The 24,874-nt window shown below is 43.6% G+C and overlaps 1 protein-coding gene across 1 annotated transcript in view; it reads left to right on the top strand.

The window, feature by feature from the left end:
* The window catches only part of LOC111601906, an 84,536-nt gene extending 68,824 nt beyond the window's left edge, over window positions 1–15,712 (top strand). The window contains exons 6-7 of the mRNA XM_023318754.2: window positions 13,436–13,787; window positions 13,885–15,712. Coding sequence (XP_023174522.1) covers window positions 13,535–13,787; window positions 13,885–15,347 — 1,716 coding nt within the window. The 5' untranslated portion in view covers window positions 13,436–13,534 and the 3' untranslated portion in view covers window positions 15,348–15,712. The remainder of the gene's footprint in view (window positions 1–13,435; window positions 13,788–13,884) is intronic.
* Window positions 15,713–24,874: the final 9,162 nt, after the last annotated feature.

Genomic DNA, 24,874 nt, shown 5'->3' with positions numbered 1-24,874 from the left:
CTGTTGTTTTGTTCTTTTCCTTTGGTCATTTTGTCAGGACGTTAAGCCAAGTAAGCCCAGTCCGCAGCCCTCTCTCAAATGTCCGAAATGTCCAGTACATTTCTTACGTTTAACCTCGAAGCGAGAGTTTCACAATTTCATCAGGAGATATGTAACGCACGAGCAGCACAGTTGGCAGTTATATAGCAGCTTGGATTCGGATAAGTGATAGGGAAAATAGGCATAAATTCATTGAATATATGCATTTTTACTTCATGTTTTTTTTTAACACATCTGCAAAGCTTTATCGATGCCGACTTAAGCTTGTAACACTGCTAAGACTTAGATCTCTGAGGGTATTTAATCTTTGTTGTGCCGAAAAGAAAAACGTTCTTTCTTGATGTTGCTGTTTTGGTATCAAGAGAAATGGCCAGCAGCTACCAAAGGAACAACAACAATAGCAAGATGAAACGAGTCGTTTTATCCTTCTGACTGAGCTTAGAGCGGAGGGTGAGCCGCCCCCTAAGAAGCTTTCGACTGCATTTCTCTCATGGAAACTGTTGCCGTTGCCGTTGCCGTTGCCGTTGCCTTTGATTTTGATTTTGATTCGGTTGGCCATGAGGCCGTAGGTCGGCACGCTTTCGCATAATCGGGCGTATTATCTGCCAGCTTCGGCCTCATACATCTAATTTATGTGCCAGGCCGCAAGACACATCAGCAAGCCGAAACAAAAAAGCCAGCGCAATCGTCAGAGACTGAAGCGAATGTGAAATTCAGTTTGACTGGAGCTATGGCTGCTAACGGTGTAGGGAGCGCGCAAAGAGAGGGGTCAGAAAACGAGTGAAGTGCCGCCAAATGCTTTCATTTCATTAATTATGCTGCGAATCAAGAACAGAGGCCAAAGCCTACTACACATGGCGGGAATTTGTTGTAGAAGGTGAGTGGGTTCCACATGAAACTCCATTCAATTCGCCACATTGACATGCACATATATACAAATGTATTTGAAAAGCCCAATACCCTGTTTAGTCGATTCAAATAGTGATTAGCCAAGCTACAAATTAATAAACTATTCTATATAGTCATATCTTATTATGCGAAATGCTGATGGACTCGTTAGCGATATAAGCTATATATATTCAGTTGGATTCAGCATGCAACCCCCTATAGGGTACCTTGCGGGTCGTTAAGTTTTTGCTTGATGGCTTTTTGCATTTTATTTTGGGTATGTTTTGTTTTGCGGTCACAAATCTGTTTATGTGGCGACAAGAACAGACGCAGCCCCTCGGACGGTCGGTCGGTTCGTTGGCTGGTTGGTTGGTTAAGTCCTGCATCAGGCAGCAAACGTCTGAAATTCTCCCAGTAGCAAACGAGATGCCTCTCTCGCAGCGCGCTCACTGGTGGCTGGCTGGCCAAGTTGGCAGCGTACGTTTTGTGCATTTGACTTTTATATGAACTAATTCATGAAAAATGCATGCCGCTTGGCCCCACGGCTGCCCGCTGCTAGTTCCGCGTGCCACCAACAAATGAAGAAAAACTGGCCGCCATAAATCGTCGTATACGGCTCCGTCGCCTGCTCCATTGTCGACGACATTGCTGCACTGCATCAAATACGAATGTGAATGTGACGGCGACTGCGACTGCAAATGTGAATGGCAAATGTTTTATGTGTGAGTGCGAGTGTGTCTGTGTGTGTGTGAGTGTGTGTTGAATGTATGTTCTGGCTTTGTTCGTGTGGCAAATAATTAAATTAAGATTTTTATAGCTTAATTGGATGGCTGTCGGGCGCCGAGCGCAGTAACCTGATGAATGACTGCTTGCCAGCCAGCCCGACAGTAACATGGCCAGTTGCATTTGCAACTTGCAACTTGCAACTAGCAACTTGCAACAAGCAGCTTGTCATCAGGCAGCCAACAACAAAAATGCCGAACGCCAAGTGAAAGGCAACAAGTCTTGCGCAGCCAATCGACGCCGTGGGGGTGGCAGGGTCTCGGCCTGGCCTGGTCATTGGCCAAACCCATCAAACACTGTTAATTGACTTGACGTTAATGCGAATCAAAGTCTCGTGCACTGAACGAACAACTATTATTAGGTTTCAGCGACGTATTACATTTATCCACACAATGGTATTAGCTGTTGCGTAGACATATTTGATGAGGTCGATAGTTTCCTAATTGACTGACAGGTCGCCGGAACAATGGAGCATAGTTACTAATAGTACTTTGAGGATACCTCATTCAATTATTGAACCACGCAAAATCAAGGGATATATATATATAGGTCATACAATAAAACTTCTTTTCTCTGGCGAGCAATGCTTTCGGCTACCCACTAAAAGAAATAACAAATAATGCACTTCCAATAAATTCCAATTACTAAACAATAACAAAATTAATTACACTTGCTGTGGTTGCTTTTTTATTTTTAATTATCCTTTGCTATTTATTTTTTTAACTTCTTACATCCAGCACTACTATTTCTATGAACAGTGGGCTTGCAATACTTCGCTCAAAAACAAATGAAATCTGACCGAAAAAACTGGGACTTATTCGTAATTCTCTTGTTTGCATTCGAATCTCGAATGATTACTATATCTATGAATACAACTACGTGTAGAAAAAGCAGTCCTTAATCAGTATGAGCTACTTTTTTATAAGATATTTGTAATATAGTTGTTAAGGATTTCTGCTGCTGCCATCAGATCAATTTAGCTCAATGCTACTCGACTCGTATATGCAGTGCGTAGTTTAATTTATTTCAATGTAGTTTTTAATTAACCTTATTTTAGAGGTTTTATTTCCTTTTAACTTTCGTTATTTACTCTTATGAGCTAGTTGCGTGCTTTCTATGCGCTTCTCACTTATTCTTTTTACGCGTGCCGTCGTTGCAATGGCTCCTATTGTGGCCCAGCACTCAGCTCCCTTGGCTTTTAAATATGTATTTGTAAAGGTGTATATGCATGTGCGTGTGCACGTGTGGGTGTGTGTGTGTGTGTGTGTGTATTTTTGGTTGTGTGTAGACTTACCTAAGTAGTGCACATTGCTCGCTCATGTGCCACATAGCATTTGGCCCTAGGCCGTGGCATTTGTTGCTATGCTTCTGCTGCTGATTCTGTTGCTGCTGTTGTTGTTGTTGTTGTTGTTATTGTTGGTTTTCTTTTGGGTTACCTGGCCAACAGCATACCAACAAATGACTGGCGCAGCACAATCTGCACAGCATCTAAACTCACGACGTTGGCGAGCAGCAATCCTTGAACTTTTCGCATTTCCAATATGCATGCAGCCAAGCAAAATCCACAGCTCTGTGTGGCTGTTACTGTCGGCTGGCTGCTGTTGCTGCTGCTGCTGCTGTTGCTGCTGCTGCTGCTGGTGCTGCTTGCTGCTTTTGTGACTCATGACAACTCGGCCATGCCACGCTGCGCCGTTTGCAGAGGACGCAGTGTTGCATCTGCAGTTGCCTTTCATTAACATGCACTGCGACGGCGACGACGACGACGACGACGACAACGCCGACGACCATCAAAAGCATAAATTGCACATGCAAATCGCACAGCACAATGTGGGTGTTGGGTGGTGGTTGGCTGTTTGGCTGTTTGGCTCTTTGCTGCTTGATGGTTGGGCTGCGGTGCTGCCGAGCCTCGCTTTGTGTCCAGATCTTTTTTTTCAAGCGCTGCTTTCTCCTTTTTTATTCAAAGTTGAAATTCTTAAAAATAAAGCTGCAAAGTGCTCCAGTTTCAAGTGTGCGATGTGTCGATACCCTGTACTTGAGTTATGAGTGTGATGAGCGTAACAGTAGAGCAGTCTTATGCCAATCCTCGAAGCTTGTTCAGCTTCTCTTTCGATGCCAGCTGTATCTACTCAAAGTCACATAAGAATTATGAATAGCTCAGAGTGTTCTGGCTTGTAGCTGATCTGGTAACTTTAATGTTCAGGCTACCCGAACTTGAACTAATTATTGAAGCTACAAAACGAAACCGTCTTCAACTCAGCCTTTAGCCGCTTTGAGACTACAGGGTATATGAAATAGTCAACTGTGCCTAGCAGCAGCATCTACAGCAGCAGCTTTAAGCAAACAAAATGGCCACCCATGGCTACGGCCTACAGTGCGCCTGAACACAAATGCCAAGAAATTTGTATACGTACAGTGAAGCCTGCTTACATACAGATGTAAGATGTGAAAGCCGATGCTTTCTTAAAGTTGTCCATTGTCGGAAGAAGGCTGCATACAAATTGGAATAGGGCAGCTAATGCAATGTCGTAAATATACTTTGATATTTATATATATATATAGTGTTACAACAAATATGCTTTATAGAGCATGCGTTAGTCGTTGATTAGTGTCGAGATAAATGTGCCTTGTTGTTTGTCTGCGACTGACAGTTTTTGACTTTTCATTATGTTCTGTTGTTAGCAGTCTTTCCGCTGCAGCGCCAACAGGAATTCCTCCGCAAGTAACTACGTAATGCCAGCCAACGCATCGTTATGAAATGATTATAAATATATATTTATATATATATATATTTATTTATAGTTCCTAACAATGTCAGCTGAGACTTTCTGAAGACGCAATTCTCTATTGTTGCCATATCGGAGCATATTACGAAAAGCGGATGTGCATTATGACAGACGACGTGAGAATGAACAATTTCTTACGTCATTTGCTTACGTAATTGGGTAGGCCACATATTTGCTTTGAATTGGGACGTTAAACTTGAAGTTAACCAGAGTTACTTAGCATTTTGCAGCAACTGTTGACTTTTTGCCGCCACATTAGACGATTGCGGAGCATTAAGTGGGCAAGGAGGTGGCGATGGAGGATAGTGCACTGCGCTTGTCTTCCAATAGAAATTGATGTGCCACAATTTACAGAATCTCTCTCCGCAATGAGCTGAGCTGCTGGTGCTGCTGCTGCTGAGATACTGAGCTGCCGCATTGAAAATCTGTCTACTCTACGCTCTCTGTCTGTTTGTCTGTCTGTCTATCTGTTTGTATGCCGGGCTTGCCAAGTTTTCGTCGTCAACGTCTTGACAATTTCGGCAATGTGCGTTGAAGCGTTGCACGACGTCAGCGTTGGTGCTGCTGCCACGGCTGATGCTGCTGTCGGTGGTGATGGGGCCGCTGCTGCTGCTGCTGTTGCAACTGTCTGTGCTGCAGCATCCTTGGCGCATTGCAATCAAAGTCAGCGCACTGACTGACAGCGGGACCAACTTGCAGATACGCCGCTTTACGTTAACGTTTAAGTCCCATCCCGCCCGCCTCCCGCGCTCACGCTTCTTTGCGCTGGCCGTCTCTGTCTCTCTGCATGTCATTCAAATGCTGTTGACAACTCTGATGCCCCTCTGCATCTGCATCGCTTCTGATTCAGCTTCTAACTCCGGCTGCAGCGGCAGTCCAAAGCTGAGTGACTGCCGCTTTGGGGATGGCAGTCAGCTTTTGACTGCTTCCTTATGTTGTTAGCAGAAACGTGACAAGAAAATCAAACACGCAAAAATCTGCGACTACAACAACAACAGCAAGCACATTAACTGCCTTGTGCCCATGATAACACCACAGGACCAGGCGGCACACAGAGCACAGCCACACACAGTAAACCACAACAGGCACAACCACATAAAAAGAAACGGGCGACTAGATAAAGGCAGAGAGACAGAGAGAGAAAGAGAGAGAGACTGAGTGAGAGAGGGACATGTCTTGCAGTTAGTTAGCTGCATGTTCGCCGCGCAGATTTCTGTTGCATGCAGCTAAAGCCAAAGCTAAACATTTCGTGTCGCATTTATAGACAACGTGCTGCAAGTTTTTTTCCTTGTAGTTTTTCCTTCTCTTTTGCTGAGGCTAAACGCTGATTTGCTTTTCGTGAAATTGTTTCTCAATTCGTTGGCCAGCTCGTTGGCGAGTGTGTGTTGTGTGTGTTGTGTGTGCTGTGTGTGCTGTGCGTTGGTGTGCCATCTGTAAATTGCCACAATAAGTTGGCCGTCGCTGTTGCCAGGTTGCAGGATGAGCCAAAAGCAAGCGAATGGCAATACTTGTGAAATGCAGATGCTGCAAATGTGGCTGTTGGCTGTAGCGCTGCCCGTACATGAGGCTGATTGATGTGCTGCCCCTTGTGAGTTGGTCAGGCGTAGTCAGAAGGCCGCTGGCTGATTAGCTAGTTAGCATGGCAGCCAACTACGTGAATACGTAACCGAGTTACCTAAGCCGTCCACCTAGCTGAAGTAATATCACAGTGCAATATAATAATAAACAAACAAGACATAAGTATGTGTCCAATTAATACACGTGTGGCAATAACGTTTCACGTGTTGCCATGGCGTTATGCAATACGGCGTGAATTACGTTACGCTATGACGTAATGATTTTAATTTGGAACATGAATAATATTCAGAAGCTGTGTACATTAGACGCAGCTCAACTAAAGGCAATAATTACGTCATAGCTTACGTCATGACATTATTAAATAAACATTAAATGGCCCAGATTAACTTACTTAACCCAAGAAGCTACTTACGTCGTGACGTCTTGATGTGATAGAACATAATTCAGATTTTTAGTTGTAGAGTATAGCAATGTAAAGCAACTTTTACGTAATATAGCTTACGTCATGACGTAATAAAACCACCTTACATGGCTTAGATATTGACACTACAATACTTGCTATAAAATATCTGTGCGTCATATGGAAACGTAAAAAAAATTACGTAAGCTACAACGTAAGTGTGTTACGTTACGTTTGATTTTCTTATTTGCTGCATGGCTTTGAGACTATCTCCCGCAGCAAAGCAGCTTACAATCGCATTGAACGTAAGCTGTCTTCATGTGTAGACAAATCACGTAAAGTGTAGTACGTAAGCAGCATAAATGTCAAAGGCTTGTGTACTTTTTAGGCATCTTATGAATTTTGCTATTGACAAATACTTCCGCCACATCCTGAGTTGCGAGCTGCGTACAACAGATGCATAGCATCTGCAGTGGGAGATGCAAATGCAGCTGCAGCTGCAGTTGCAGTTGCAGTTGCAGTAACACAGAGTTGACTCGCCCAAACATTTGTATTAACAACGACATACATATATTCTGTTTGATTGCTGCCAGCTGGTGGCAGGGGCGGTCTTTGGGGGCGTGTCGGCAGCCTGGGCAATTTATATTGCGACATTTTGTGCAGTTTTCGCTTTGCATTTTGGCGGCCATTGTCGAGCAACAAGCAAATAACCAACAGACAAGCAACGACCGGCGACGGACAACAGCCAACAGACAACCGACGCCCGTTTCATGTCTTTTGACCGCATTGTTTGTTAATTGTTAAACATTTTAAATCACGGACAACGATTGCACTTCATGTTGAATTTATGAGCTACATGTGCATAAGTTTTTTCTTTCGTTTTGGTAATCGATTGCAAATGCTCTGCGATTTTTTACTCACATTTCTTTGGCATCGAGAAGCGCAATATGGAAATGTGTGTAATAGCAACGGCAGAGCTTGTACTTCTGTTTAAATGGAAAGCGAGTCAGCAAAACATAAAAAAAACGAAAGAGGCAAGTGGCAAGACGAAAGAGGAAAGAGGAAAAAGGAAAGCTAAAAAAGAGGAAATTGGAATCGGCACGGATTTTAGCTACAGCTCATAAATCGTTAATCAGCTTCGAAGGAAAATTTTAATTACAACTCGAGAATCGTAAAGCGAGTATCAGAAATGTTGTCAAATGCAAACGACATTGCCACTTTGACGTTAATCAAATCGGTCTATCTCTCACTCTCTCTCTCTTTATCTCTCTCTCTGCCTCTGTCAGCCACTCAATTACTGACTAGCAGAGGCCCGTTCCCTTGGTCTGTGTAAATGCGTTATTTCTAATTAAATTTAGCAATGTGTGTGTGTAATGTATCCGGCAGGCACACAACTCAATGTAAAAGATGAAGATACCAAATGTCAACTTATTGGGTAGCATAACGAAAAATCATTTTGGTATCAATCGACTGGCAGCCCGAGGGCCGACACATGCATGGGTGCGAGACAGATATTGGCAGGCTGGCTGGCTGGCTGGCTGGCAGGCGTTAGCAAATTTAAAACGTAGCCCGCCCAACCCCAAACTCCGAATCGTGGCACGTACGCAAATAGAAGGATGTGATGCGAATTAAAAACGCAAGCAGCGGATACGGATACAGATACAGATACAGATATAGATACAGCTGCAGATACGGCTAGAGCTAAAGATACAGATACAGCGCGAGATACAATCGCCTGGCTGTGGCATATGCGCACACAGATATGTTTCACTGCATATGTGTGTGCGTGTGTGTGTGTGTGGACGCATCCAATAGATACGCGTCGCAATCGTTGGCACGCACGATACTTAAGTTCATTTGCGCCACTTTGCGCCCGTGAATTTTAAGTGCGTGCGACTTCTTTTTGTTTCGTCAGCTTCTAGATTTTTTTTTAATAAATATGCCGCCAGCTTGCGAGCTGACTGACTGTGAACTAGAAAGTGATGTAGCTGTCAGATACATACATATGGGATCTGCTCATAGTTAAACGGCTGCTGCGCATGGCAAACACAGAACGGCTCGAACGGTTCTCTGTGCCAATTTCATTTCTATTTTCTATTGATATTACGCTTTGACTCTTTCATGGTGAAGAATATGCAGATATAAGTGGATATATGGATATGAACCAGTATATTCAACCGGTCATTGCTCAGGGCCGAAAACAATGGATTCAAAAAGCTTATTAAATCAGTCAGAGACAGTCGTAGCAAGAATGAGATAGAGCGAATGGTAGAAGTAGAAGTAGAGGTAGAGGTAGAGGGAGAGAGATCGGCTTTATTGATAATGTGGACAGCAGCTGTAATTATTCGATTGTGCCATAAATCTTTAAGGCACACACAAGAATGCTGTCATAAAATCCAATCAATGACAGTCGTAAAGCTGGGCTGCTGCCGTTTCAATAAAATGGAAACTGTTCTATAAAGACGCCCGAACCGAACCAAGCACTAATGAGTCAGACGTCCATATGCCAGCTCACACACATGGCCTCTGTACAGAGCTGGGAATGTGGAGACACTTTACAGTCGTCTGCTGAATATCAAATCATACAACACTGTTGCCAAGCAGAAAATAAGACAGTTACTATCCACATTTAGAAACATATTTCAAACCTATTCAATATATTTTCGAATGAGCTTAAATTCTTAAATGTCTTTTAGCTGCTAATCAAATGCTTAAGAGCTGTATATGCACGATATACACACGCTGTCAAGCAGGGGGTCTTCAGCTGAAAAAAAAAAAAAAAACACACATGAGGAAAACTCCAAGCACTCATCCTCTGTAAGCGGCAAACACTTGCAGCGAGGCATAAGTTTCACACGATCTGAACAGAGGCAGTGGCAGAGGGAGTGAGAGGGGGAGGGAGGGAGTCGAGTTTCTGCTGCAGTTCTTTTTGCAGTCATCCTTCATTTGGCCCCGAGCCCAACTTTGTCTCAAAATAAACAATGGAACGCCTCTGTGTTGGCAGCTGCCAGCTAGAGAGTTCCTTGCTTTAGTTGTCCGTTGGCTGGTTTTACCCTACCACAAGACCAGCCAACGCCACCGTCCCGCCCCCACTCCTGGCTCCGGACAGCACTCGACATTTGCGGCGTGATAAGCTTTGATTACATGCCAGACAGCAACTGATCAGCCCCAGCGACTGGTTCCACTCACTGTGGCAGTGCGAAGTCAGCGCTAGAGAGAGTGGCGAGGGCAAAATTCTATAAATATTGCTTGCAAATTGCAGTTGGGGCGACCGCGCTGCGGCCGGGTATGTGCGGGTGTGCGGGTATGCGTTGGGGCAGCAATGAGAAACTTGGCGAGTTGATTCCAAGAAATTTGCAGCAACAATGCCTTGTGACACGCATTTCCTGTTGTTTCCTATGCAGCAGGCAGGCTATAGAATAACTGCCACACAGAGAGAGAGGGAGAGAGAGGGAGAGGGAGGGAAAGAAAGACACATAAATAGAGTTAGAACTTGTTTGGTGGCTTTTGCGCGTGCGCAACACACATTTCCGTTAGCTCAGTCAGCAGCAGCCACCAAGTGGAGATCAATGGACGCGCCAGCAACGGCAGCTGCTGCTGCTGCTGCTTATCGAATCTAAGAGCAGAGCGAGTTAAGCATTTTTAATTGTTGGACGCTGTCCGGAGTACGAAGAGAACGCGTCTACAAATTGTAAAAGTCATTAAGGCTCATTGACCCATTTTGAAGGCAGCTGGCTGTCGTCTGTGCTGTCGGTTGAATAGTTGAATAAGTAGTTGAATAGCTGGGCATCATTAAAATATTCACAAACAGACACACATACTATATGTACATCTGTGTTCTCAATGGTCGAGCGACAAGTTGTCGAACGGTTTGGGCGCGACACATTGCCAGAAGCCGCATTCAAGATCGAACCTGTTTTGCCTAGCAAATTAGCAGCAACAGCAACAATTTTCGCTGCTGCTGCTGTTGGGGCAAATATTTTGTGGTAGCCAAAATAAAAAAAAAAATCGCATAACCGTAACGAGTATTAAATAGCGAATTGACCCAAATCGTTTGGGTGTTAACATTGTGCCTGAAATATCAAAGCGATTTACAGAACACCACGCGAGAAAGTCCGCCATTCAACTAGAAACAGGGCAACTCTAGCTTGTAAATGCTAATGCCTGACATGTTGCTCGATATGAATTTGGGTTAAGTGCGCACCAAGCGACTGCGACTCTGATTAATGAGCCACCTCTAGCCGGCCGTGCCTGGCTACTGAGCCGAGTTTGCGGAATATCTTTCAAATTCAATCAGCATCAGATTCAAATGTGACAGGCGAAAGCGACAGGTAATCAATGCCAAGCGTTAATGCGACTCAATTCTATTTAAAATATGTTTCTATTCTATTCTATTTAAAATACATTTTTGAACATGTTCGACAATCATTGGGAAGTTTCAGGACATTGCCATTCGAAAAGGTCTCTTTGATCTGCTTGACCTCGCGCTCATACTCATACTAAAACTATAAACTAAACAGTTAAATACATACATATTTACCGTGCCAAGCTGGCCCACATAGCTGGTATACCTCAGGGCTTGTTGCTATCTATGCAGAGTAGTACAACTGTTGACTTTAACTCTGAATGCAGCCGAGATGAGTTGAGTGCAAATCATCAGAGATTTATAACAACTTCAGGCACACACACAGGCACATATATACATATTTACTGCTATATTTGCATGGATATATATATATATATATATATATATATAAATATATACACTTATGTACATTTGCTCTGGTCCAGATAGAGTTTCAGATAGGTAGTCCCTGCATATTTCACGAGCCCTGCAGCCAACTAGCTCGAGGATGTGTTTGTTGCCAAAAATAAAAAGCGAAATAAAAAAGCAGCTTGTTGAAAGCATGTTGCAAAATATTTTGTATAATGTTCACTAACTCTTCAACTGTCTGTCTGTCTGTTTGCGTCTGTGTGTATGTGTGTGTGTGTGTGTGTTTGCTGGGCAAAGTTTTTGCGGCGCATGCAAATGAAATGGAAAACACTTGAGCAAAAACTCTAAGCTGCCAGAATGCGACCTGGCTCAGGGACTACGTCGGTCTGACTGTCTGTCTGTCTCTGAATGTGTGTGTGTGTTTGTTTGTTTGTGTGTATGCTTTGCATTTGCCTGATTTTGGGCTGCAGCAAATGTTGCACAAAGTTTTTGATTATGTAAAAATTGCATTAAAGCTGCGGGCGGTCGGGGCTATATAAAGGGTTTTAAGTGCCTGCTGTTGCCTTTCAAATGGCCAATCCCACAGGCAGGCAATCATAATGAAGTCTCAGGTGTGCCAGAACTCTCGCCAGACATTGTGCAGTGGCAACCAGCTAGGCAGCGAGACAGCGAGAGGGTGAGAGTGTGAGATAGAATTGCTTAAGCAGCAGGGCCAACAAACTATTTAGTTGCCCGAGGGGGTCTGGGCGCGATGGGTGGGCCAGGGAGAGGGGCGGGCGCCAAAGAAATGAACAGGACATGCAATTTGCTGGCCAAAGACTCGGACATGCGGATACACACAGTCACAGTCACAGTCACAGCCATAGACACAGATCCTGTCTGTCAATTGAAAGCGCAGACGGCACGGAACGTAACGGACAGCGACGAGAATGGGAATGGCAACGGATCGAGTTAAAAGTGTCGCCCGTTTGTCTGCCACTGTGGCAGCTCGAATGTCCGACAGTGGCTATTGTCATCCATTTGCCACAGACACTGCCACCACGTGCAATTTGTAGACAAAATTGAGCTATGAATGGGCAGCCGGGCCCAGCTGCAATCCAGGGGCACGCCTTTTGTTTATCACAACGCAAACGCCTCGAGGCAGGTCAGCGTCGGCACGCAAGTGCCGCATTTGATGCTACCATTGAGTTCTGGCAGCAGGCATGGCTCCTGCCATTCTCATAAATATTAGAAGTTCGCCCTCAGACAAAACGCCAACGTCAAAGCCAATGCCTACGCCAACGCCAACGCCTAAGCCTACGCCAACGCCTACGCAGTTGCTGCTGTCGATGTCGTGCGGCCCATACAAAGATGCAAAGGCCCAGATAGACAAACAGATTGTCGCCTGAAGTGTCGTATCGCATCGTCCGGAGCGCAGATGGAAATGGAGATGGCAGTGCTGCGTGGCTGACACCATTTGTGGCAACTGCAACCCCTTGACTGAGGCATAGCGTTGGCTTCTACGCCAAAGAGTCCTCCAGCCGTGTTGCCAGTTGACCAGGGACTATGGCAGCATGCAAATGATATTTCAGTCACAATGGGTGTGACAAAACTCAACCTATCGACTATAAGACATTCGATTTGTTATCGATCAGACTAGCCATATGTTATCCATGGGCCCACATAATCCAAAGATACAGCTCGTAGCTTAAAGAATTCAATGTCGATTATTTGCAATCATTTGTCAACACATGTCTCTCTATATACATTGATATATTTATATTGATGACATGTCCAATTTGATCTCTCACACTTATCGATGCGTTGATAGCCCGCACTCCCACTGTGTCACACTTTCAGATTGTTTTCCATTAGGCAGAGGCTTCATTCAGCAGTCCATCTCTGGCCGGATGGACAGCCGCCAGACCGGCCCGGTTGCTGCAGTGTGTTGTACGCTGTGAGAAATATTACACGCAATTTCCAAGTTGACATTCGGCGTCTGATGCTGCGCTGGAGGCTGGGGGAAACGGAAATGGCAGCGCGGCTGGCCGACATATTAAAAATGAATGACGGCATTTCATTAGTAAGCGGCTGACGCTGGTTTCGGTGGTGGTGCGTTGTGTTTAGGGTCGTTGTCGGTGTCGATAAGAAATGCAAAGTAATTTGCCACTGACACCGCGTGGCATCAATTTTAGTTGTAGCACCCGAAAGTAGGCCACAATTTATATATTGCCTGGCGCCTAACTGCGACTACTCAATTTTTCGTTACAGAGACGACGCGCAAGAAGCCAACACAGCTAGAAAGAGAGGCAAAGAGAAGGATAACGAGAGATTTCATTACACAGAGCTAGACGACAGAAGCTTGCAACAATGGCGCACTCGAAAGTCATACTGAAGATTCTGTTCTCGCTGTGCGTTTGGTCATTTGTAATCATTGGCCTGTTCAAGATGCATGGCACGAACCTGGTGCCACAGGACTACCGCCAAGTGCCACAGGACTATCAACAGCTGCCACTGAATGGTCGCAGTCTGCTGCAGAAGGATATGCTACGCTACGCTGAGACAACGTCCACCACCACCGATCACTTCGATCCCAGCGAGATACTCGTCGACAATCGCACAGGTGAGTGCCACTAGTGAGTGCAACTAGTGCCACATGCAGCACATGCCAAGCTATACTTACTCTGTTTGTTCTTCTTCTTCCTCTTCTTCTACTGCAGCCATGGACGATGATCAGCTGGTGCGCGACGTGGAGTCCAGAATACCATCCCTGCCGATCGCCTACTGGAGCAAGAACAAAAACTTTCTGCAGCAAAAGTCCGCAACGTGCGCCAAATACCCATCGATCTTTGAGCTCGAATTCAACAACATTTATTGGCAAACGATGCACACATCGAATGGCACCTTTCAGCTATTTGGCGCCTATTACGACATTCGGCGCGCCTCGCTGCTGGGGCCGACGGTGCGTATTCTGGGCATGATCGATCGGATCGAGCCCAAGGTAAAGACCTACTGTCAGTTCTGGTTCGACGGCCAGAAGGAGCCGTTCATTGTGAAGACATTCGAGTACAAGTACATTTGGTATAACAAGTGGGGCAACTACAAGCAGGGCATCTATCAGCCATATCTGATCGCCTGCCAGATACCGAAGCCCTTCCACGGCGTGGTGCCCAGCTCCGTGTCGATGGTGGAGAAGGAATGCGACACGGCCACCAACAATTTGCGCGTCATCTACAATCGGCCGCCCGATGATCACAAGAAGGGTTTCGCCGTCTGTGTCAAGGGTCTGGACTTTCTCTACGATGATCTGAGCGTGCGGCTAATTGAATGGATTGAAATGTTAAACATTTTGGGCGCCGACAAAATCTACTTTTACAATCTGCAAGTGCATCCAAACATAACCAAGGTACTCAGCCACTACGAGCAGGAGGGCAAGGTGCAAGTGATACCATTGACGTTGCCTGGCGGCCAGCCCAATGTGCCCGGCTTCCAGCATCTCTATCTGACAAAGAAGACCAACCACAAGCGACAGAACGAGGTCATACCTTACAATGACTGCCTGTATAAGAACCTCTATCTGTACGACTATATTGCGCTGCTAGACATCGACGAAGTGATTATGCCCAAGGGCAATTCCATACTCTGGTCCGAGCTGATGGACAAAGCGCGCCCGGAGTCTCTAAAGTTCAAGCCGGACGGCTATCATAGCTACAATTTTCGCAATGTCTACTTCCTGGACGATCAGCAGCACGAGCATGGCTGGCACAAAGACATACCCAAGTATATGCATATGCTGCAGCATGTGCATCGCGCTAAGAACTACACGAAGCCCAATCAGTATGTGAAGTGCTTCCACGATCCGGAACGTGTGCTCACGCTGCATAATCATTTTCCGCTCAGCTGCTTGGGCGGTGTCTGCAAGTCGTATCCGGTGGACACGCAGGATGCACAGCTGCAGCACTATCGGGCCGATTGCGTGAAGACGCTGAAGAAGAGCTGCGAGGAATATCGCGAGAATTCGGTCGAAGACAAGACGATTTGGAAGTATAAGGATGAGCTAATCCGACGCACCATCAAGACGCTCGAGACGCTGGGCTTCTTTAGGCGTAGCGGCGGCCCAGGATTTGGGGGCAGCAGCAGCGGACTCGGCGGTGGCGCCACGACGCATTCCACGGAGCGGTGATTCGCGCTTCTCGGCGGCTGGTCATGGCCCTGGCTGCCTGTGGCGCCCTACGTGGATCCAGCGGCAGCTGGAGCGATGGGCAACGAGGAGTTTTTTGTCTAATGAGAGCGAAATAGAAAGAGACAGAGAGCGAGAGAGAGAGAGTGAGAGATATAGGGAAAGTGAGTTCCTTGCCGCAATAGAGACCGTAAAAGCTACCGAGCCCGCAACTGAACTCAAATCCAAAACTTGAACCCGTCCCCCCCCTAGCCTAGCCTAGCCTAGAGCTCGATTTGTTCATTTTGTGTATTATAGAAAAGTTTATAATTTTTATTTTTATTTTTTTTTTTTAAATAGTTTGATAGTATTCTGTACTTCGTAGCTGCCCCTAATATATATATATATATACATATATGTATGTATATATAAATATAAATGTATATTTAGTTAGTTTATATTATACAGTTATTTTTGATATATGTATGCCCTTATCAACTTCTTACATATGCCCTATCAGATAACACACTCACACACACACACACACACTCTTTCGTATGGCTAGTGTAAAAAAGAAAGCGAATGAAAAACACTTCTGAAATCGTGCCTTCAACTTTAAATTGTAGTGTATAGAGTTTTACTGCAGCGGCTCGCCACGAACTAAGCACTTGACTATACACACACACACAGATGCATGTGTCCTATATATACACACACACATATATATATATAAATATATATATATATATAAATATATCCAAGTATGCGCATGTAGCTGCTTATTGGGAGGTGGCCCAACAAAAACACATCTATTTACTCCTTATTCACAAAAGACGTTACAAATCACAAGTCCAATGGTTAAATTGGTGACAAAATCACAACAAGCATAAAAATAAAAATAATAAAAAAAACTATGTTAAGTTAAAGACTGATGATGTTTATAAATAATTAGAAACAATTGCGAAAAGCTTTTGAGCAAAAAAAAGGAATCGATAAACAAAAATTGTGTGAAATTGAAAACATTTCAAAAATTGATTTAAAAAAAAACATTTTTATTGATATTATGTATTAACTAACTATTATCTGTTAGTATCTGTACTTAGCTACTGAACATGAAATATCACTAAATGCTAAGCAAACATCTGAACAAAACCTAAATTGTAAATAGTTTAATTGTTTTAAAGAAATATATATGTTAAAAAAAAGAACAAAAAACAAAAATAAGATATACACAAAAAAGCACTAAAGTAAAACATATAAATAATTATAATAATAATAATAATAATATTCATATATGTTTAAAAAGTTGCAACCAATTCGTGAGCCGAATTGCTCAAGTTTCTTATATATATATATATATATATATATATATATATATATATTTTTTTTTTTTTGGATTTTTGTTTTTATAATTTTTTCATCCTATAAATGTTAAGCGTATCTGTCTTGTGACTAAAGTTGTGTTCAACTTAATTGTATATAAATTTAAAACGATCTTTGCACGTAACTCATTTTGATTTCGCACTTTTATTGTTTCCTTATTTGAGTCTACTCAATTTTAGCAGCTTAGTCAAATTGTTGGAACTAAATGAAAAGTTGTTTGCATTTTGCATAAGCGTTGATTTGTATGGGACATACTATATACATATGCATATACATATACATATACATATACATATAGATATAAAAATAGATATAGATATAGAAATATCTACACCAGGTTGCAGATACTTAAACTATTGCACTAGATCACATCGATCTACCATTAAATTAAAAATATATACATAAATACAAATATATATAGATATGCCTACAATATAAATGTATACATATATATATATATATATATATATATAAACATTCATAAATGTATTAATGTTAGTTGATATGATGAGACCCAAAATTTTTTTTTGCCTAGCTAATAACAATTGATATGAGAACAAGTGATTGATGAATAAAATTTAAAAAATTGTACATTCACCCGAGTGTTTTAACTCTGAATCAGTTTACTAAATATATAAGTCGCTGTTCAAGTCTTGCTCAAGAGGTTTGCCAATTGGTTTTGCTGCAAGACTGGCTAAGGAATATATATTGAATAGTCTCAATTCTTTTTGGCTGGCTTTGGCTTTCCTTTGTAAGGCTTAAGCCGTAGATCCGTTGAAATACTTAGCGTCTCAGTTGCTTGAGCAAGCTAAGCGGTTCAGGAATAATTCTTTGGGTTTCCTTTGGCAGACTTATTGCCGACGTTGGCTTAAATTTAACTTGAGGTCAAATGGTTGTGGGGCTGCAGCTAAGCACAAGTATACTATTTGGTCCATTTAAGATAGCCAAATTTGAGGCATGCAGTCACAGACTCTCAGACACACACACACACACATACACTTGAATAGAAACAGAAGCGAGGTCTTTTCCAGTTGAGTGGTTAGCTATCCAGGCACCTTGGCTGGAACGTGGCATCGTTGCTTACTGCGCGTCCAGCGTGGCAAGACGTGAGATACAAAACTTCTAAGAATGTAAACAACAAAGCATTTGTTCTCGGGCATAAATGAACCCACTTACGCACAACTTGGCTGGGAGCAAGCAGCTAGCCAGCCAGCCAGCCAGCCAGCCAGCCAGTCAGCCAGCCAGCCAGTCAAGACGGCAAGCAAGGCGTACATACCTTAAGCCACTGCACAAAGAACGTTGTGCTCCAGGAAGCAACGGAAGGATACGAACTACACAAAAAAAAATAAAAAACAAAAACAAAATAAAATAAAAATAAAGAAGGAGACGAAGTTACAGGGTATTTTGGGGTTGGCCGAGCTGGCTGCGTGTCAGCGGCGTTGGCACGGTGGCTGGAGCCAAAGAAATTTGTATAAACGCAACTTAAGTGAGCATTAAACACGCTCCACTGAAGGACTCCGGCCGACGTCGTCCCTTTTCGGAACAGTGGCGCTTAACTTGGTTAATAAACATTACCAACGCCACAAAAACCATTTACGTGAACTATTAAAATTCCGCAGCATTTTAGTTGCCTTTGCCTTGTTTCACGATTATGTTTATTTATATGGCAGCAGCCGAAGCAGTAGATGCTGCTCACACACACACACACACATACACAGACAGTAAAGCTGATGAGGCCTCAGCTGGAAACCCCTTTCGGTTTTGCATGTGCGTTAGCCGTTAAGTGAAATCTCATGGCTGCATGATGAGACTACTTTAAGTCTATATATCCTTTTATGAATATGCACCCATTAAATAGGGGGCTTCTTGGCCCAGCGCCTAAGTTTCCAAGGCGCCTCGTTCTTGTTTGGGTTTATGGGCCATCATTTCGACCTCATATATAGTGTCCACAGCTGGCAGCTTGAGGCGCTCCGGTGCGCTACTCGATCCGGATCGGCCGCTGCCAACCGACTATCAGCACGTTGAAGTGCGATTTATAAATTATGAAAAATACAATTTAGAGCGCTGGCTTGGCTTAAATTGTATGGGGCTAGCGGCCGGCCGACCGACAAATCCAAAATGCTGTTGCAAACTAATTAAAATCTACTATAGGATCGGTGGGCAGGATATTTATAATGCATGCACATAAATCCTGAAATTAAGCGCTTCGGCTTAAAAACCATGCAAAATTAAAATGTGCAATTACGATGCAGTTGCCAGCTATCTGTGTGTGAGTGGGTGTGTGTCTGTGTGCGTGTTTTTGTCTGTTTGCAGAGAGACTGAGTTAAATTAAGCCCATTGCCCAGCGGGAAATTGTTCAACTCTTTCTTTTTAAAAGCTGCTAAATTTGTTGTTTTTTTTTCTGAATTTTGTTAGTTTTTTTTAATAAAACTTTTGCACTGACACAAATAAAAACATGTATATATATAAGTCAGACAGGTTATTTGATAAGACCACAGTCTATTCTAGTTCTAGCTATATTAGTCCAAGTTGCTATTGGCTGCATTTTCCCTGCGAACTGAACTACTGCAGCCAGCGAATCGTTTCCCGCTGGGAAATCGGGCAAGTTGCAGTTATTCTTTTTTAGCTTTTAGCTTTTGGCGTTAAAAACTAGAACCACATGAAATCCGTGCATTTGGTCATTTGCCTGATTTGTCGGTTGATGTGAATAGAGCCAATTGCGGTTTTGACTGCTCTGCAGGTTTTGACCAATTGTGTGTATAATGCGGAGCCATGGAGCTATGCGTGTGTGAGCGGATAATACTTTTTTTGTCATCTAGAAAAGTATATAACAAATTAGTTTTTTTATTGTTCATATTCGCTTTCATTCGTATGTACATTCATATTCATATTCATATTCACATATTTCTGCTCATATTTAGACATTCACACTCTTATTCATATTCGCATTCACATTCATATTTTAAAGCGTTGCATAGGTAGCTAACCACGTAGCTGTCATGTATTCGCATATATATCAGCAGCAAGGATATCACCAGTTAGTTATAATTATCCCACACACACACACACACGCATACAAACTCATATGCATGTAATATTCGCTTGCATATGGCGGTTGATTTTGGGCTGCGTGCTATACGCTATTGAATGTAATTGCATATAAGTATACGCACAACTGTTTGTGTGTGTGTGTGTGTGTGGGCGTGAGTGAGGGAGGCCAAACAGGAAATGCTAATTGCATGGAAGTGTAGACGCCCGACGACATGTGTGTGTCTGGGTGTATAAGGCAATGTGTATGCAAGGCGCGGTCTCAATCGTGGTGCGGAAGAGTTGGTTGGATTGCATTCGCGAAACGCCAGCTCGACCCCACTCCAAAGCATCTAACTGGGTAACCCGACAGACTCGTACAATATTATTGCCCGCAATCTAATTAGCCTCACGGAGTGAAGCAGACAGAGAGAGAGTGAGTAGGAACGAGTGCGAAAGCCGTGAGACCGATTGGCATCGCTTGCCTCCTGTGATCCTTCAGTTGCTCACTTCCCACTTCTAATCCTTGCTGCCAATATTTGCTTCACGTTTTGGTAGCCCTCAATTGGCTGCTGTGTTTGCCTGCTCAAGCTTAAAGTATAGCCACATGCCTGGCGCGTATCCAGACACAGCCACTCGACCACATATACACACACACACACACACACACACACACACACACGCGCAACTGGAGCTATATACTTAATTGAGAAAGGAATTCAGCGGTAATTCAATTCGTTTCGGCTGCGTATATACATATGTGTGCACGCTGAATTGAATGGCAAACGGATCCGGCTACAGCTGACGGCTCTTGTGGCCAGGCATTTGCCTGTTTAGTGCATTTAAAGAACAGCAGCAGCATGGGGTTAAAGCTCCGATTCCCATCACAGGCCGACACAGGCAGTGACACAGTTTTCGCTCCCTTTGCTCTGGCTGCCCATTTGCCACTCACTATTCACACTTGCGGCTGCCAGCGAGAGCGAGTGCGAGTGCGAGGTCTGGCACGTTTTGCTCCTGCTGTCGATTAGTCAATTATAGACAAATGGCCTGGGAGTTGCGCGCGGCGCAATGTAAACAAGCCATCAATAGCATAAAGGAGTGCACAGCGTCGTCCTGAGAAACGGAGAAATGGCGAAACGGCAAACAGCGAAATGGGAGATGCTCGCGTCCAGGTCCAGGCAACAGCCCGAGCGAGCGGCGTGGATGAGATAAAAGAATTATGCATAAGCAGCGGGGCGCACACACAGACACACACACACACAGAAGACACGCCGTCCAGAGCGCAAGACACCCCGGGGCACAATGGAGCGAAAAGCACAAAACGGAAACCACAAAACAGAGAAAAATTTAAAAACAGGTATAACGGAAAAGTGCATGAATAAGTGGAACGCTCTAAAGCGTTTCAACTGAATTAAATGGCAAATCTTGAATCATATATGCGATGGGCGTGGCAAAATAGTGTCAGATATATTGTGAATTGAAGAGCAATTCGAGAAATAAAACCAACAAGATGCAGATATAGATGTCACTGTAGACAGAGCAGAGAAGTGAGATATATGAACAGATGAGGTATTCAGTCCTCAGTTACCAAAAAGGATATTACGGCAATCGAATCGAGAGGGACTGACAAACAGCTCTAGAAATTTGTATTGCATACCCGCAGGGGCGGCAGCTGGCGGGAGATTTGAAAATACTTTTAGCGTGGCGCACTTATCGTCCCACAAATCGGCGCTTGATTTGGACCTGTGTAAAGGTGAAAACATATACAGCACACACACGTATATAGACACACACACATATATACATTCACACAACGAAGCTGTCGTCCAAGTTTTCTGTCGCACAAAACAAAATACCAAATGGATATCGGCAAAAAACAGTCTGGCGCTGGTCATTTGCTTGGCCAGAAGGTTGGCCATGGGCAGGTGGATGCTACTGGAACATAGCTGTGTTTCGGACTTGTGTCCGGTGTGCGGTGCCCAGCGACAATGCTAAGAGATAAATAAAAGTTTTGTCGCCATTGAATGCCAGGACTAGAACAAGGTGCCACAGCTCACACCCAGACAAACATTTATGGAAACTGAACTGAACTGAACAACGGCCAAAGAATGCACAAGTTTAAATTGTATCTGGAGCACTAAAACAGCATCAGCATTGGCATCAGGATGCAGCTAAATGAGCATGGATTCTAGAGTAAATGTCGTCAACATTAACGAATCATTTTTGCACTTTCCAGACGTCACTCTGCTCCATCTTTTAAATTATATTATAACTAACATTATATTATAATTATATAAAATAAATTATTAACTTATACAAAAAATGATTCATCTTAAATGTTCTGATATTTCTTACGATATCCGTGAATAAGGCAAAGTTTTCGGCGATATTCATGCAGAAAGTTGGCTTCATGAAATGATCAGGAAAATTTGCAACTGCTGCCATGTGGTAATCAACTATTCAATATCATAAAATACCAATGATTCGATATGAAAGAGGTGTCAATCTCAGTTGCACGCATGGCCATGGTATATGGCCGAAACAATAACCATAATCGGGCCGATCCAACCCTCGGCTCTGGGCATTTGGGGCTGCAACGGACACACGATTTCCGCTGAATGGCAACTAGAGAATGGTCGACGCTTTCATTGGCAGGCCCAGACCCAACGACTGTACTTTTTGGCTATTGTTGTGCCAGCCCCGAAACAGACAGCCGATGCCTGGCTGCTGGCCTGCCAATGGGGCTGGCAGAGCTGGCAAAACAAACAGAAGCAAAATCTAGTTAATTGGGTAAAATGCTGTGCGGAAATTGAAAGCAAAAGCACAAACACAGAGTCAGCAGCAGTGTTGGCGGCAATGGTAGAGGCGGAGGCGGAGGTGGAGGCGCCACCAAAAGTTGAAACCAGTTGCATTTGGCATTACCGTTTTGGAGCGGAAATGCCTGTGATCCCGGGCAGCGCCTCCGTTCTCCAAAATGCAATAAATATCTAAATTGGCGCATGGCAGTCGCATTTGCATGCTCTGTGGCTGCTGGCCATTGCGCTGTTTGTGCCATTGTTCATCGATTTATGCAAATTTCTGCGCACATTTTATCAATAAACAATAATAAATTAAAATCAACAATCATTGTGCGCGCCGCTCGCCAGGGAGTCCACAGCCAGGCGCCGAAATTGAAAACGAAATTTTTAAATGCCAATTGTCAACGGCCGCTGGCTAATGGGAGAAGGCCTGCAGTCTCGCTAGAGATGGCCAAATGCACAACAACAAGAAACTCTGCTAGTTCTGTTAGTGAAATATTTACAATTTACAACGCACTTGGCTTGCGATAGCCATTATATACTATCGATACTATCGAACAGCTTGAACAGTCATGCATCGATGATGAGCCCAATGATCTGATATAATAGTTAGCTGGAAGTGTCCATCACTTGGTAAGTGGATTTGATATTTGGTTATTCTGCAAGCCATATTTATGCGCATAGACAAATTTACGCGAATGCCATGGCAACGACAATACAACAACAATAGCAAAATATTTCTATATTTGCAATCAAAAATTATACCGAAAAACTAACAGAAACGCAAGGCATACCAAATGGGGGCCCAGCTTCGCACAGAGCTGGCAGCAACAGGCATTGGCCAATGGTAAATCCAAATGTCGCTTTTATGACAAACCACAAATAAAATAGTTTAATAATAATAGCAATAATTTGAATTAGATGGGCTGTGGATAAAAACAAACAGAGCTGTCGGCATCCATACGCTTAAATTGATATAGTATTCTAGATTTCATAGCACAAATATACATATTATTCTCTCTCTCTGAAAAAACAATTTGCATTTAGATTAAAAGTCTGCAAAAGAGTTGTTAGCATGGAAAAAAGCTATAATATTTCAAATGTTAGTTTGTATAGAAAATGTATACAAATGCTGCTGCTGCTGCTGCTGCGGCTGCTCCTCGTGCCATCTATCAAATTTCAGCTCATATTTGGCAATTTGAAGAATGCTCAATGAAAAGTTTGGCACGCGAACGGGCTGAGGCCTGGCCGGCTTGGCCAACAGAAATGCTTTGGCGTCCAGTGAGAAAAGTGCGATAAAGATTAAGAAATAACAGCCGCATTCCTAGCGGGCATCATGAAGCCACAAAGGGGGTTAATTGCGGGGGTGTTCAGCTGGCAGCGCATTGCTTGGTGCTTTTCGTTTCTCCTTTTTTTTTTTTTTGTTCAAGCTTTGGCTTGTTGGGTCAGTTTTGCATACTTTTGTGCGGGGCACATAAAAAATTTGCATTTTCCAATTCACGGCAGGCGTTCGCGTCAAATGAATGAATCGCCAAGCCCAGCGCCCTCGCATTGCAGCACCAACCAGCTGAACATCTGCAGATAGATGGCCCAGTCAATGCATGAGGGCAACGAGGGCAAGGCAGGCGGCTCAGGTTATTCAGATGCAAAAACAACAAGCTGATTGATGATTTATTACGCTTTTGGCATTATTGATATTTTATTTGTATGCGACGAAGTCATTTGCCTCAACTGCAACTGCAATGAAATCAACTGCAGTCTAGCCACTCAGCCTGGGCAGGCATAATTAATGTTTTGTTTGACATCTCTGCACCCATAGCTACACACACACACACTCATGCACATACACACAGATTCGTTGGCGAGGTAAGAGTAAATTGAACTGGCTTTCATCAGAAATTCTTAGCCAACTGGCACTATGGGCTCATTATCCTTCAATCAAGCTGGGCACATGCGAAACCAGGAATCACAGAACTCATTTGAAGTCTGTTTTTATGTGATATTTCCAATTACTATTCTAGCTTAGGCACGCGTCTGCTCGGAAGACAGGTATGCACGGCATGTAGAAAGCAAATTCATGTCAATTGTACTTTCAGGATGTATGTAGGGCACTCGCTGCTCAAAGGAAGTGCCATGGCTTTTTGAGCCTGCAGCTCTCTATATACGCTCCATTACCTGCTAAGATCTCTGCTGAATATTGCCTGCCTCTATCAACTCGTACGGTTGACTTGTTTCCTATATTATTTATCACTTAGCCCATTTAATTCATAATTTTTTCTTAATCTAAGCAACTTTAACTTCTAAGGCAGAGCATGCAGAGTTGGCTATGGAAAAAGGACAAGT

The sequence above is a fragment of the Drosophila hydei genome, unplaced genomic scaffold, assembly GCF_003285905.1.
Source record: "Drosophila hydei strain 15085-1641.00,03,60 unplaced genomic scaffold, DhydRS2 tig00000211-arrow-pilon, whole genome shotgun sequence".
Classification (NCBI taxonomy): Eukaryota; Metazoa; Arthropoda; class Insecta; order Diptera; family Drosophilidae; genus Drosophila; species Drosophila hydei.
This window is presented reverse-complemented; position numbering and strand designations above follow the sequence as displayed.